Source organism: Panthera leo, chromosome D4 (assembly GCF_018350215.1).
Source record: "Panthera leo isolate Ple1 chromosome D4, P.leo_Ple1_pat1.1, whole genome shotgun sequence".
Taxonomy (NCBI): Eukaryota; Metazoa; Chordata; class Mammalia; order Carnivora; family Felidae; genus Panthera; species Panthera leo.
Window position 1 is genome coordinate 28,817,890 of NC_056691.1, and position 16,009 is coordinate 28,833,898.

The following is a 16,009-nucleotide window of genomic DNA, read 5'->3' on the forward strand; positions in this document are numbered from 1 at the left end:
ATTATAGCCCATTATGTCCCTATGTAAATATCTTAGGTGGTTAACTCAATAAATGGCTTTCTTTTTTATTTTATTTATTTAGAGAGACAGAGAGCACGTGAGCAGGGGAAGGGGGTTGGAGAAAGAGAAAGAATCTTAAGCAGGCTCCATGCTCAGCGTGGAGCCCGGTGTGGGACTTGATCCTACTACCCTGGGATCATGATTTGAACTGAAATCAATAGACACTCAACCAACTGAGCCACCCAGGCACCCCTTAATAAATAGACTTCTTTACTTAATGAGACCTTTGAATGTATACACCAGTACAGTACTTGTCATTAGGTGGACATTTGAAGCCTTTTCAGGTAAATGTTTACCAACAGGCACCTTTAGTCACTTTCTCCATAAAGCAAGGTTATCAACCCAGGGGCTTTGGCTAGCATTCAATGTCAATAATTATATTCTCCCTGTTGCCTTATCCTGGCAGAAGTGTTTATGGGTCTCCACCCATTTTTCTTACCCTCAACAGCGGTAAAATGTCACTGGTGCTGGAAGCTGTGTTCTATGCACCAAGCTGTGGGAGGGCAAGGCTCATCTCCATAGCTGTGTGGATCTCCTTGGGCAGTGCTGGCCTTGGATAAGTGAAAGCCACTTCAGAAACTTGGAGAGGAATTATTGTTGTGGCCTGACCCTATTGGGACATGCCAGCATTTTAAGGTTTTTCATTATTCACTGTGAATCCAACAAGCACCCATAGGTAAAATTGTAATTTGTAAATTAAAATTAGAGGGGTTTTCCATTGTGTTTGAATAAAGGACGTGCTAACAGGCAAAAAAATAGAGTTCCCTTTGATGTGGGTTTCTTTGGGTAGATGAGTTCTCTCGAGGCCTGTGAGTCAAGTTCTAGGAATTCTTTTTCAGCTCCACCTTTGACAGAATAACTGGCAGCGATCAGATGGTACAGGCTGAGCTCTGATCTGTTTCCTTAAAAGGTTGATTCTGTTCAATTTGTATCAAAAGTGGATTGGGGAAAATAAAAAAGTGTCTCTGTATTCCATAAGAGCACAACTTCTGATGGCTTTTAACATGAGCATCTGGATTACTTTTTTAGTAAAATGGACTGGGTTCTTTTGAAAAGTCGAAACCTGTCCTGTCATTTGGTTCATTTTTTATTCTAGGAAATTCTAGAATGGGATCTTTAATTTGGCTCTGCACCATCCTTGCCTTTCTAAGTTATGAACTGTTTCTGATTTGGAGATTTTTTTCCATGGTGATACTTGAAAAGCACATTTCTGAGGGGCAGAAATTTTGCTTTTTATTTTCGGGAGGGGGTTGTTTTGTTGTTTTGAGGCTTGGGAGGTTTTCCTTGTTTACTCTAAAATAAGTAGGAAAATCTACTTTCACTTAGTTTAGATTGAAGCTACTCGGTCAATTCAGCACATCAGTAAGTATTTTGACCTATAGTTTTTCACTGCTGCAGAGAAACAGACAAGCCAAGAATTCCATTGAACTGTCTTGATCGTGAGCCCATCTGAACTGCCATCTCTTAGAAGTTGTGCATGTCTGTGAGAGTTCCCCAGCTCCATGGCAAGAATAAACCTGATTTACCATAAAGTGCATCTATTTATTTCGTGTTGTTCCCAGGTATGTTGACATTTGTGGTCACATGGAATACCCCTGCCGCTTCCAGAATCCTTCTGCCACCACCCAGGAAATTATTCCTCATCGGGTCTTTGCCCCAGTGTGCCTCAAGGGTGCCTGCCAAGAGACCCTTCTGCAACTGGTCCCTCCTTGCCTCTCAGCAGCACACCGTGTCCTGGGAACACACCCGTTCTCCAGGCTGGACATACTCATCGTCCCCGGCAATTTTCCGAGTCTGGGGATGGCCAGGTACGTTGTTCTATTGTGGCACTTGGATAACATGCTTTGGACATCCTTTGACTATTTCTTGCTTTCCCTGGGCTCTGTCAGGGCTCCGTTAGGATGGAAGGGCCACAGTTGCTCATGCTTGGACATCTCATTGCTGCCTCGAGGGACAGTTTGTGTGTAGCCTCCACCACGCGGGAGCCTTTGGGTGTCGTGGGCTCAATCAGCTGCTCTGAAAATAACAAGCTCACATTGTTGCTTGGATTGAAAACACATTGTGCCCCCAGAGTGATGTATGTTGGATCGTGGCTGATGAGTGACTGGTTAGCTTGTGGTGAGAGCATAATGCTAATGGGCCCAAGGTCACAACTCTGGGCAGAGGAACACAACTTAGTTCCTGGGCCACAGGCTGCTCGCCTAATCCTGACCAGCTGTCTCATCCATTCTCGCCATTGGTCATAAGGGCAACGACTTGAGAGCCCCTGTGTCAGAGAGACTGTGGATGGATCAGTGTAAATCCATCACCACTGCTGGAAAAACAGCTCAAAGCAGATGGCTTACCGGGGGGTGGGGCAGTGGGGGGGGGTGTCACTTGTCTTGCTAATATTTTTTAATGTAATAAATGCATTATTCTTAATGTTTTCTCACTTTAGTTCTCGTGGATAATCCAGGCCTGCAAGGTGAACCTTTCCCTATATATTATTGACACCTAAAACCCATTCGTTAAAGCTATTGTTCCTTCAATAATAGGTACCTGTGTTCCACTCAGCATTTTACTTGTTACATACTCAGGATTTCACTTGGTTATATTTCTATGTGAAAATCTTAATCATTAACAGTGAATATGCTTGACTGAAGATAGGAAAAATAAGCTCATCAAAACATGTGACTTTAAGTTTTTCCCTATTAGTCAAGGAAATTCCTGCTGCCAATTAATTTCCATGCTTTTGAACAGCTGTCATTTGTGGTGTTTTCCCTGAAAACTGCATACATTCTTAGTAAGACCCATGAGTAGAAAAGAACTGACCAGAACATTTGCTTTTGATCTTTACTACATACGTATACTTTTTAAAGCTGGCTGGCTAGTCTTAATCCTTGAGGAGGTCTGAGAAAGTCATTTTGGCTGATTTTTATCCTGTATTTATGAAGATAATGAGAACGTAGAAACTAGGATAATTATATATATTTGGTTATGTGCATCAATATTGTTTTGGATGTCTATATATAGAATTTGTCTTAACAAGGGGGATTCTTTGGTCCCTTTGAAGAGTCTGCTGGACTTAATTTAAGCAGAATTATTGGCGAAGAAAGGGTTGTTCATTAAATGTTTCTCATTTGTACCTAGTTTTGAGGGCCTCTATTTATTTGGGAGTTTTTAGCACTTTATGAGAGTTGTAGCTTTTCAGGGCATGTTTGCTAACAGTTCCAAGTTCTGACGTGAGGGGACCAAAGGCAGAGTATTTTTCGTACAGAGGACCTCATTTTCTGTAGCTCCTTCCTGACAGCAGTCTGCCAAAACCAGAATTTGTTGACCTGCAGGCCATTCTGGAAAGCCTCTCTTTTCGAGTTTGCGTGCCCAAGCAGGTAGGCAGTGGGTTTGCTGCTCTTTGAGATATTTAAAGTGACTTAAACATGCTTTGCTCTGTATTTTGAAAGTAATAAGCCTAAGAACCCTAAGGCCAAATGGTACTGGGCACAAATGTCAGAAAATGTGATGGTTATAACTCAGCAGCAACAAGACCGTTTTTATGCTTTAAAAACAGGAGACCCGTACATTTAAAATTTTGTGGTTGGTTGTCAAATATCATTTTCCCCCCATTTTTTTCTTTCCTTTTAGACTGTGGAAGTAGTCTGCCCTGGTCTAGATGTTTTCCTGGGCTTAGTTACGGTTCCCCATATTTGAGCTGTGGAGGGGGGATTGTGTATCTTCCACTGCCAGCCAGGGGTGGGGGGAGCACTCTGTTTTTCCTAACTCTGGCCTAAATTGATTCCACTTGCTTGGCTTGACTCTCGCGGGATCCCAACACCTTGAGCCACATGCGAGTGAGTGGGGTTTATGACTCAGCTGGCTCCGGGGGCCCTGCTGCCTTATTTATGGTCAGGGCTTTGCTTGGGGCTCTGTAAAAGCAAAGCTGGAACAAAAAATGACAGTCTTGTAGGTCAACCCTGTACCCTAAACAGGAACAGAGAAATCCCAAGTGTAGTAGGAGCCATCCAAAAAGACCTCTGCACTGAAACTTGCCATTGTCCTGTTAATTGCAATGCACTAGAGATCAAAGGATTTCTTGGTAGATTAAATGGTTCTTTGCCGAGTCCACATTTATAAACATGTAAGCAAGATCATAAATTCCATACCTCTGGACTTCTCGAGTGATTAGGTCTTAATCATAATGAATACCATTTTTTACCATTGTAGTATTCTTTTTTGGTGAATGGCATTAAACATTCCCACATGAACTAAAATGGGTAAATTGTTGGTAACCATTTTCAAGAATTTTCAAAAACTTTGGATGATATCCATAAAGATTCTACTGTATTTCAAATATTACATATCGTAGTTTGTATGGAAAAATCTTAAAACTCTCCTCTCTGAGTCTGTTTGGAGCCTGATTCTGATATTTCAGTAAAGTAGGGAGAAACACACTTGTATAATATGATACTTTGAACGTATGATAATGACAAATCAATTTATAAGAAGGCAAACAACACGTACACATTGTTTTAGAATTTGGCGGGCTTTTCAAACATAGCAGTAACTAGAACATCTATCAAAACCGCACCTCAGAGGGGGACCTGGGTGGCTCAGTCAGTTGAGCGTCCAACTTCAGCTCAGGTCATGATCTCATGGCCTGTGGGTTCAAGCCCCACATCAGGCTCTGTGCTGACAGCCCAGAGCCTGGAGCCTGCTTTGGATTCTGTGCCTCCCTCTCTCTCTGACCCTAACCCACCCACATTCTGTCTCTGTCTCTCTCAAAAATAAATAAACATTAAAACAAAAATTAAAAAGAAAAAACTACGGGGCGCCTGGGTGGCTCAGTCGGTTAAGCGTCTGACTTCGGCTCAGGTCACGATCTCGCGGTATGTGAGTTCGAGCCCCGCATCGGGCTCTGTGCTGACTGCTCAGAGCCTGGAGCCCGTTTCAGATTCTGTGTCTCCCTCTCTCTCTGACCCTCCCCCGTTCATGCTCTGTCTCTCTCTGTCTCAAAAATAAATAAATGTTAAAAAAAAAAAAAATTAAAAGAAAAAAGAAAAAAACTGCACCTCATTTTTTGGGTCACCTTTAATATAATAGGAGCCATTACTTATCAACCTCCTTTTCTCAGTCACTGTTCTGGGGAGAGATGCTTTCATTCTCTTCTGATTCTGAGAAGAATCACCGGTTTGCCCCTGAGACACTACTGACTAGTTCCATTCCCTTAATTTTCTCACTTGGTGCATGTACGCTTTCTCTTTGTTTCATTTTGCTTGTGCCTTCCATAGAGGTTGAATCTGCCATATAAGGAGTATACCTTTCTTGGATTGAGTAATATGGTGTCTAGCCAAAGACGTGAATGCATTTTAAGTGAATCTCCAATGTATAGATCCACTCTCTTTGTGTGGGTATAATTAGTGTTCTGCCATTTTCATTGTGTCCTCATGTTTTTCTCAGGTGTCTCAGCTAGAGATTGACGAGTAAGCCTCGTTTCCCAGGTATTGAGAAATACATGAAAGGAACTCATCATCGTGCTTACATTCTTTGTTATAATAATAATAATGTTAATGGAATAATATCCTGGAACCAGATTGATGACAGTTGCTTAAAAATTAACACCTCAGTCTTACCTCTGTGTGTGTTTATAATAAATGCTTTGCTTTGCCATTTGTCTTTCAGCGGTTCACAATTACATGTCACGGGGCATAATTAGGTTGGCAGAACTACCTTGCTGACATCCAAATACATTCTTTTTTTTCCTCCTCTATTTGAATTTCAAGAATCTTCTGCCATCATTTCAGAGCGGTTTTGTGTTTAAAGCACTGGAAAAAAAAAAAGCTGTGTTTTCTGTGAGTCTCCTTCTCAGATCTACTGTTTGCATGTAGCTTCACCCCTGGTTCCGCTTGGAAAGTTGAAAAAAAATACAGTGGCATTGTGGTTGACATTAGGTGATGATTCTGCTTTGACTTGTTTTTCCACTGGTTTCATAGCAGATTGTCTTGTTCGTCTGACCATTGTTTGCCTATTTATTTATCTGGTCATCCTTTCAGTAAATTTCTATTAAGCACATACTGTGTACCAGGTAGGATTTAAGATGCTGAGTCTATGGGGGTGAACAAGATTGATGAGATCTCTGTCATTGCAGAACTTACATGCTGGTCAGGGGAGAAAATCGTATACTTAAAAACAAGAAACTAAGATGTGTGCTATGAAGAATGAAAACCAAGTAAGTGACAGGGTGATCGTTAGGGTGGAGAGGCAAAGACTTCTTTAAAGAGTGATGTTTGCTATGAGACAGAAGAACAGAAAGGAGCCAGCCTGTGACGGTCTGGTGGAAAAGCAACCCAGGCTGAGGTAGTGCAGGTCCAAAGGCCCCGAGATGAGAACCACTGAAATGGGCTGGAGGGGCAGAAAGAGAGCAGTGAGCTTTTAGAATGGCTTCTCTTAGCTCCTTCCATAAAGTCATTTTGGGTGCCAGGAGATTCCATGGTCCCTCAGTGCTTGGGTCACCAAGCCACCTGCACACCCTCATGAGGAGCACTAGCAAGAACGACCAAGAAATGGCAGAGATTGAGTGGGGATTGATGGTTCCAGGCAGTGAGGTGTTATGGAGAGAGAGCTGCAAGAGAAGTCAGATCTTTTCTCCGTTTTGTGAGGACCAACAGTGCCATACCATCTTGTGACTGGCTAGTTAGAACCTGACTTGGCTTAGCATTTGCTGTCCTTGAGCAGAATTCTCCATCGCGGGGCATCAGAACACCTGGCAAGGACTGCCAACTCTCCTCTTGTGGAGAAGAGAGAACACAGTCTCAGGCCACCACATGGCCTTTCCCAATGGCTGATTGATTCCTTCCAAGCTTTTTTGACACATTGGATCCAGGGAAGGAGGCTGTGTTTATATGCTCTCATCCTAATTTTATTTATTTATTTATTTATTTATTTATTTATTTATTTATTTACTTACTTACTTACTTACTTACTTACTTACTTTGAGGGGGAGAGGCAGAGAGAGAGGGAGGGAGAGGAAATCCCAAGCAAGCTCCACACTTGGCACAGAGCCTGACACAGGGCTCGATCCCACGAACCCATGAGATCATGACCCAAGCCGAAACCAAGAGTAGGACACTTAACCAACTGAGCCACTCAGGTGCCCCTACTCATCCTAATTTTTAAGTTTTTCAAAGACTGAACAAAAATAGGATTGATAAAGAGCATAGAGAAATAATCACTAATTACTTAAATATCTTCAGTGCACTTCACAGCAGAGAAAAACTATAAAGCTCCCTATTATACATGGCTTATCCTAAAAGATGTGATTGTGCAATAAAAGGCTTCTGGGTGCTTATACTAGTTCCTGACTGTTGCAGGCACAATTTTCTCAAGTACCTCAATTTGGGAATGAACGGTGTGCACATACATGCCCAAGAATGAACGTCACCAGCTTTCCCTCCGCCCCCTCCTCCTGGGGTTAGACAGGGTGTTGTCCTGTTTATTCTTATCTCCCAGCCAGTGTGTAATAGAATAAGCAAAACATAACATGCTGGTACAAAGGGCCTGTTGTTTTCAGCCTTCTAATTGTGCTCCTTTTTGCTGGGGAAGGAAGCAGTCATAAATTTCTGTCATTATCTTAAATAGCAAGGTTTCACAGCTTTGGGAATTTTTCTTTGCTTGTTCTTTGTTGGCTTCTACTTGAATTTTTTCACCCCCTCCCCCCAAACTGAAACCGCCATATTTTTAAATAGCCCTTTAAATTTTAGGGGATGTGACCCCATGGTTTCAATGCAGGATGCAACTGTAGTGATTCTTCCATTCAGGAATCTGATTTGAGCCGTAAATGAGGGCACCTTTCTGTTCACCAAGGCTGCCAGCTCTTCCCCTCTCTGATGTGCTGAGGATTTGGGGAGTCTGTGTGTGGGTTTTGTTTCTTTGTTGTTGCTGTTTGTTTCCCAAACTCTCAAATTCTCAAATTTCTTTCTGAGTGGATTGGTTTTAAAAATGTCTTGAAGGGGCATTTCGTTCCCATGTTTTCTAGTATAACGCTTCTGTGTTTTTTCAAGTAGGTGGGTGTGAATGATAGAAAGCAGCTCGAACCATCCTTCTCTTTTTCCTGAAAGACTTTAATCCTGTGTTTACTGGCACGCCAGCCCTTGCCATAGTGATGAACAAGCAACATGTGGGTGAGTGGTGAGGTCCCACGCAAGGAGGCTTAGCTCACAAGTGTCCCCTTTGTGGCTTCCTTTGTGTTCATTCCTCCATTTTGTTTTTGATCTCCATTTTTCTTCTTGAGAAAATTATCTGACTTCTTTTCCCTACTGTCTTACAGAGAAGGGTCTAACATGTTCTAGTTCTTCTGTTTTTCTTTCTTGAAATAGAAACTGGTATTCCTACAGTCACATTCTTCTGAGACCTTGAAAGCCCTTGGCCGTGATTATTTGGTTAGTTTTGACACTACGAGTTTATACTGAGTGGGGCAGGTAGTGAGAAGGTGTATGTATGCTCCGTTCTTCATGGCACAGGTGCAGGAGGATCTATGATGCCTCCAAGTCACTTAAAGCCAGCATGTCAGAGAGAGAAGTAAAACGGCCTCATCACGGGATGGCTGTCAGAGTCTGGGGTTCAGACTTAGGTGAGTGTTTTCTGGAACCCTCTCTGAGGTGTATGTATTTGCTTCAGGGTCTCTTCCTGGGAATCCTAGTGTCATGGAGTCTACCTGAAGGTCAGCTTTTCACCGTGGGCTCATTTTGAGGCAGCCACAGAGTCTGGGTAACCAGGCAGATTCCTGGATCACATGAGTAAGTTGGGGCCAGGCTCTCTCTCTCTCTCTCTTCTGTTGGAACAACAGCAGAGTGAACTCACAGCTTTTGGCTTAGCCAGAATCTTCTTCTTGCCATCAAACAGCTGTGCGGCTTGTCAGACCCAGAAGTAGCATTTTATCATCATTACGCCACGATTCCTCACCCTCTGAAAGATTAGGCTTAAGTGTTTTGTTTTCTTTGAACTGTTCTCCACACACATAGACTGACAGTCCTACCTTCACAGAACACTGCTGGGGCCATCCTTCAAGAGAAGTTGTCAGGCCTTTGAAAGGCCTTCCTGAAGCAATCATCCCTCTGCCTACATTTGTAATCTTCTTCTCTCCATAGGCCCCTAATCTCTTCCAGCCCTTGAGCCTGAGATGGCCAGTCAGCACTACCTTCCCATTTTTCCACTGCAAAGAAAAGGCTTTTATTTTTTCCCCCTCCCACTTATTTCTCCACAGAAGCGTCATTACTAAATAGAACATACACTCCCTGGCTGAAAAAGAACAATGGAATTCAGTGCGCAAAGTTGCCTGAGTTGGAATGTTCCCAACCTTGTGGGTTCTCACTCCTCAGACCACTACACAGAGTGAGCAAATGCTACCAGCTTCTGGACTGTATTATATATGTATGTGGGCATGGAGTAGACTCCTTTGGGGGAAAACACCAACTCTGGAAACAGTCCTCAAGCAAGGCACAATGCATGAATAACTCTGCTCGGTGGGAACATTGCCTCTGCTGTATTACAGCCAATATGCACCTGCAACCCCCCGACATCTGAGCCACAGAGGCCTGTGTGCATAAAGTGGGTGATTGTCACTTTACCCCACCACTGAAATGTAACTGGAAAAGTGTGCTAGCTACCTTTTATAAAAAGTAGTATTCACTTTAAAAGGCCAAAGATGTGATCCTTTCGAAAATGGATTACTTTTTAAGAAATTGATTGCTTAGTGGGACTTGCGGGTACAATGCAAAAGTTCACCTTGATTTAACCCGAGTGGAGCTCAGAGTAGAGCATGTTATATTTCTTAGTTAACTAACCATGCTATTTATAGAGGTGACTCCTCAGAAAGTCTAGACATTGTTCCGGGAAGACAGAATGCCAGATCTGCCCTTCACTTTCCCAGTTAGCTTGCTGAAAATAACCACCTCCCCTTCTCACCAGAAAATGGAAAACTTAGAATTCCATTTCAGGAAAGTGTGAATGATACTTGGGCTCCTCAGCCAGGATTTGGGATGGGCAAAGAAGAGGGGGTGCTCTTGTGATCCTGGGGGCCCATCACTGGGCCTTTATTCCTTAGAGGCCAGCTTGCTGAGTTGTGGGGACTGTGGTTGGCAGATCCTCATATTTGAGTTGGTCCACTCCAAGAAGAGACCCTGAGAACCTGCTTTGAGAATGAGCCAGCTGCAGTTCCTGGCTTTTATCACACATGTGCAATTTCTGAACATCCTATTGAAAGCTGGCAGGTGGAAAGGCCTGGATGGGCAAAGCCAAGAATTCATTCAGTAGATGCATATCAATGGACAGGTATGATGAATGCTGGTGATTCTGTGGCTGCAAGGAAGTAGGAGACCTTTAGTCTAAATTAGGGTTTTCTACAGTAGGTTCCAAGGAAGACTAGTTTTGTGGAATGTTAATAATGTGGGAAAAGGAACTGTGGCGTAATTAATTCAGGAAATGAATGGATTAAACAGAGTTAAAATGGAGTCTTTGCTGGAGGACTTCTAAGAAAGCCTTTAATATCCTATTATCCTGATTTAATATCCTGGTGTATATGTGCCTACTGAAGATGGGCCAGAAGGTGCAGTATCCCTCCTTATGTGCCCAGGGATTCTCCTTTACAGTATACATTCCTCTTATGGTCTCAAAAAAACCTCCTCAAAACAGAACTTTGAGAAGGAATTCTATTCCAAAATATCTTGGAGCCCACTGTACAGCTGGCTGTGGAATCCACCTTTCATTGTGTCAGTGTCAGTGTCAGTTGAGGACCTGCCATGTGTCAGGCACTGGTGAGAGCCTTGCTTTATCGCAGTGAGGAAGATGGGCTCACAGTTTAGTGCAGGAGGCCCTACACTTTTCTGATTCTACATCTCTTTTTGAACTGTCACCCGCACAAGGAATTTACAGGTGTTTATAAGTTGTATACATTTCATACAGCGTTAATATACTTGGGCACACTTTAAAATGCACACAAAAATGGAAATGAGATAGGATGAGAAAAATTTTAAGGAGTTTCTATTTCTCCTTGCATCTAGTGGGTTGGCTAGAGCCCTGGCATCCCTAGAACCTGGGTTCCACCACGGAGACTCAGATTCGGTGGGTTTGCAGTGGGGTCTTGCCATCAGCAAATTTAACACGTCCACACAGGTGATTCTGCTCAGGTGTTAGAGAGCAGTGTGTGCACTGGGGACTGTGCAGGGTTGGCAGGCATCTCTGGACAGGTTAAATTCTCCTGGGAAGCTCTGAGACTCCACACCCTGCCATCTTCTCTCAGGTGAGAATGTCAGACTGAGGAAAGAGGATAGCAGGGATGCTCCGTGGTAAGGCTCCCTGCTTGTCTGTTACTCGAAAGGAAGGGGTGTTCTGGAGGAGCTGAACCCAGTGACAGGCCAGGATCCCAGGAAAAAGGAAGGGGCCGATTTATTTATTTATTTTATTTTATTTTTTTTACTCTGATTTACTTTTTATTGGAAAATAAAATTGAGGTATACATTATAATTAGAATTATTTTTAAAATACTACCACTATTTGATTACTTGTACTCTTTTTTTTTTTAATTTATTTTTTAATATATGAAATTTACTGTCAAATGGGTTTCCATACAACACCCAGTGCTCATCCCAAAAGGTGAAGGGGCCGATTTAGAATCGCCTGCAGAGTGTCTTAGAGCCCTAACCTTCATTGATTTAATTAGGTTTTTATGCTGAGTTTTTATGCTGAACAGGAGTGGAGGTGATTCAATTTCATTTAGCAATTTACATACACATATATTTTCTTTTTGATGTAAGAGCGAGTTAGTCATAAGCTTGGGATTTTCTTGTACTCCTTGGGCACCTAGGCAGCAGTGGGCGTTTAAATTTTAGGCCCGCAAGCAGAAGGTTCAGAAGGGGCCTCTCTTAGTCCTGGTTAATTGCAAAATAAACAGATCTCAAGGGCAAGGGCCCCTTCCTTTCATAATAACCGCCTCTGCTCAGCACACCGTCAGTGCAAAACAGCGTTTCCAAATACCGCATCAGGAGCACGCTCCGTGGATAAAGGCCTTCATCCTCCAGCCCAGCCATTTACAACTAAGACCCCCTCCCCTCACCCCCTCTGAGATGGCAGCTAACTTGTTCCCCCACCCCTTGTTTTTAGCCTCCAGATACCTCCATTTGCAAGCTAATAAGTTGCACGTACATATGTTTGAACAGTTGTCAGGCTTGTCTGCCGCTCAAACTGTGCTTTGGTTTAAAACAAACAACAACAGAGAACCCAGAGGAGGGGATGGATGAAGACATTTTAGTTGTACCTGCAGGTGGTGTTGTTTTGACCTTGACAGTCAGTTTTAAACGACCTGTCAAGCACCTTTGTGTGCTTCTGGGCACACCCACCTGGAAGATATTATATCCCCTAAGCTTTATGTGCCCCAGCAGGCCAGCCCCAGGTCCCTGGATTTTGTTTTCATCGATGGAGGGTTAATGCATGCATGGCAGGACTTTACTGAAAGGGGCCCAGCTACAGACACTGTTTTCATTTAATTCTGATTTCTCTTCTCTCTTGTCCTAACCCTCCCCACCCTCAGGCCCTCCCCACCCATCCCCTCCAGACTCCCTCCACCCCCAATCAGCCTTTCCTGCTCTCTCACCCCTCTGTTTGGCTTCAAACCATTTCTTCCTGGCTTTGATATCTTCTTGCAGAGCTGCAAGCAATCAAGAGATTATGGGCCCCAGAGCTCAGCAGGGCACACTGCCTGGTAGGGGGCTCAGGCCCCAGGCCACCGCAGGAAATGGGGCCCAGAAAGCCTGCCAGCCTCCAGGACCCTGCAGCCTGGCCCCCTTCCCCAGGGCAGGGGGCGGGGGCACCTCCTCATCTTCAGTGCTATCTGGGGAGACATGTTTGGGAAGGAGTCTTACCTTACCTATGTGGTCCAGGGTCACCTCTGTTGTATCTGTTTGAAATTTATCTTTTACAACTTCGAGTCTCCCCTCTGCTTCTGAGCTGTGCATGGTGGTGCTGGAACTTGGGGTGAGAGTGAACGGACGAACAAAAGGAGCCCATTGGATCCAGCCTCGTGCCTGCCAGCACAGGGATAGTTTCATGTTATTTGAGGATACAGATGATGGCTCTTCACCTGGGGAATGCCTCTTCTGTGGCTTCCATGTCTGAGGCCCCAAGTTGTTGAAGGAAGTCTGTCCCCCCCCCCCCCAAAAAAAAAAACGATGAAGAAGGCAGCAGAATAGAACCGCCAGACATTTTTGGTTCAGGTCAAATTCATTTCTAAAAGAAGAGATGACAAAGAAGGTGCTTGTTGTCAAGACTCAAGACCAAGTGTCTATCTTCTCACTCTGTAATACTTCCTCCAGAGGCCCAGATCTAGACAGTCACCTAACCGGCATTGCCACCAGCACGATGTGTTCACAGAGGTGGACAGAGGAGGGGGTCTCACCGAGGTCTGACTCAGGGTCTGAGAGGAGACTGGTGCTTGTCAGCCTGTCCTCCTCAGACCCCAGGAACCTTCCCAGGCCGTGGCTGTACCTCACAGTGCCTCCCTCCCACAGCCACGTGCTACTCATGTTCGTAACTTCTCCCCCGAGGCACCTGTGTACTGGAACCTTAAGATGGGCATGAGTTCCTCCCTGGGATCTCCCAGTCGGGGATGAGGGGCAGAGGGGGCTGAGGAGTGTGTGGGGTGGGAGTGACCCGGCTGGGTCTCCATTAGCAGGAGGAGCCTGGTCTCAGATTGGAAGAGGAGCAGAAATCTGGGCGAGAAATGGCATTCATGTGTGCCCCTGCTCTTCCCGTGGGTCTGCGAACCTTCCCACAGAGCTCTGTTTGGTCCAAGCTGGTTGAGTTGGTTTTCTGTCATTTACAACCCAGGGCCCTGACGAATTTACAAGGGCTACTTCTTTTTCACATGTACAGACAAAGTATCATTAGACCTTAGGATTGCAAAGATGAGTCAGTGGCTTTGAGCAACTTGGGATCCTTTCCCTTCCAATTCTTACATGGTAATACCATTGACCAACTCTTCCCAGCTTGCGGAGGGTCTTCGTGCATATATTCTGTCATTTGATCCTCACAGACAAGCTCTCAGCCCTGTAATGGCCCAGCTGTCACAGGCTCCCCGAAGCTACCTTCAGGACCAGCCCGCTCTCCTCATGGAATCCCTCCTACTCAGAGAGGCCTGTCTGCCCAGCGCCTGTCATGATTTTCCATTCTCCCCCCGTGCCCCGGCAGGGCAAGCTCTGCTTTCTGCTTGGCCCAGGAGTTTATCTTGTGGGGCGATGAGTCTCAGCAGGTGCCGACAGCCAGGATCAGGACCTGGGCTTCTGTCACTCTTGGCCTCTGAGGCATCGGGCAAGTGGATTCTTTCTTTTTTTTTTTTTAATTTTTTTTTTTAACATTTATTTATTACTGAGAGACAGAGAGACACAGAGTGTGAGCAGGGGAGGGGTAGAGAGACATGGAGACACAGAATCTGAAGTAGGCTCCAGGCTCTGAGCTGTCAGCACAGAGCCTGACGTGGGCTCGAACTCACAGACTGCAAGATCATGACCTGAGCCGAAGTGGGTCGCTTAACCAACTGAGCCACCCAGGCACCCCAAGGACAAGTGGATTCTAATGGTGGGTTGTTTGCTTGAGGTGAGGAATAGAAACCTGTAGACCCATGCACAGACTGTGAGCTTAAGCAAGGGCAAGACGTGCAGTTAATATCCTTTCCTGTGGTTTATTTCTCCTTGGTTAGCCTTTTGAACCATTGTGCTGTTACTGCACGCTTTTTCAGAGCCTATGTCAGTCCTTCCGTCCTTGGGACGTAGATGATGGAAGGAGACACAGATTTTGGAGTGAGGAAAGACTGTGTGTCGTGCAGCTGTGCCACTGACTGTTGTGACACTCGGCCCAGTTAGTCGTTTGTAAAATCTCTGTGGCTGCTCACCTCCGGGACTCCTGTTTGCATCAGATAAGATCACGTTAACAGCTGGTGCATAGTAGGCTCTTGGCAGATATCAGTCCCTTGCTTCGGTAGGCTTGGAGACATTTGGTAGTTTTATGGATCAGAAAGCACCTCTGTGATTGGCTGCTTACTAGTATGAATCACAAAATTTAAGGTTCCCTACCAACCCAGGATGTCCATGATTCTCTGAAGTAATAGCTCCAGGGAAAAAATAAAAATAGGTGTGATAAGTTACCATGGTACTATGAAAACATGAATGGTTTGTTACAAAGAGTTATTGAGCCCAGATTACTCAGACCGTACAAATGGAATTTCTCAATTCAGTGGAGCATTTTAGAGTAGCGCCTACATTCTTGTTAGGTCTCCCTTCAAGGATGTAGCTGAACTTTAGTAGTTCACATATTAACTTTTCTCCTCCTCCCCAAAAAAGTTGAAGATGGCAGCAGAATAAAACCAGCAGACATTTTTGATTCAGGTCACATTCATTTCTTAGTTCCTTTTCCACATCTAAAAGAAATCCTGAACTTCTGGGGATTTGGGATCCCACCCGGACTCAGCTGGACTGTCCGAGCCCCCTGGGGCTCTGGGTCCAGCAGTTGGAGAAAGCTCTGTGTCCTTGACCCCTTTTCCTGTGGCTTTTGGATCAGAGATGGAGCCCTGTTCACTCCTGAGGCAGCAGTGTCTGGTCCGTTCTCGGTGGTATCGGAGGCATTATCTGACCTACGCTTGAAAGGACTATGTGATGGAAACTTCCAAAAAAACCCTGTGTCACCACCCCTGCCACTTCCAAATGGAGCCAGAGAGGCTCCGAATCAGGAAGAAGGCCAGGCTGGAGAGGGGCGAGCAGCGGCGGGGCGGGGTGATGTCCTGCTCTGCTCTGCTTTGAATGCCAGCCCTGCTCAGGCTGCCTTCCCAAGGCCCCTCTCCCAGAAGCCCACACACCATTTTGTAAGTAGTACTCTCCTGTGTTGGTTGAGATAATCCTGTAGGCCAGAATGGGAATGGCTCAAGACACTTTTG

At 44.8% G+C, this 16,009-nt stretch overlaps 1 protein-coding gene across 11 annotated transcripts in view; it reads left to right on the plus strand.

Annotated features, from left to right (window-relative positions):
• The window catches only part of LOC122204446 (aminopeptidase O (putative)), a 342,257-nt gene that overhangs the window by 77,542 nt on the left and 248,706 nt on the right, over positions 1-16,009 (plus strand). For all 11 annotated transcript variants that reach the window (XR_006195667.1, XR_006195669.1, XR_006195668.1 and 8 more), the window contains exon 5: positions 1,623-1,868. Coding sequence is in view for 8 of the 11 variants with exons in the window: in XM_042911920.1 (XP_042767854.1) it covers positions 1,623-1,868 (246 nt within the window). In the remaining 3 variants the exon portion in view is untranslated. The remainder of the gene's footprint in view (positions 1-1,622; positions 1,869-16,009) is intronic.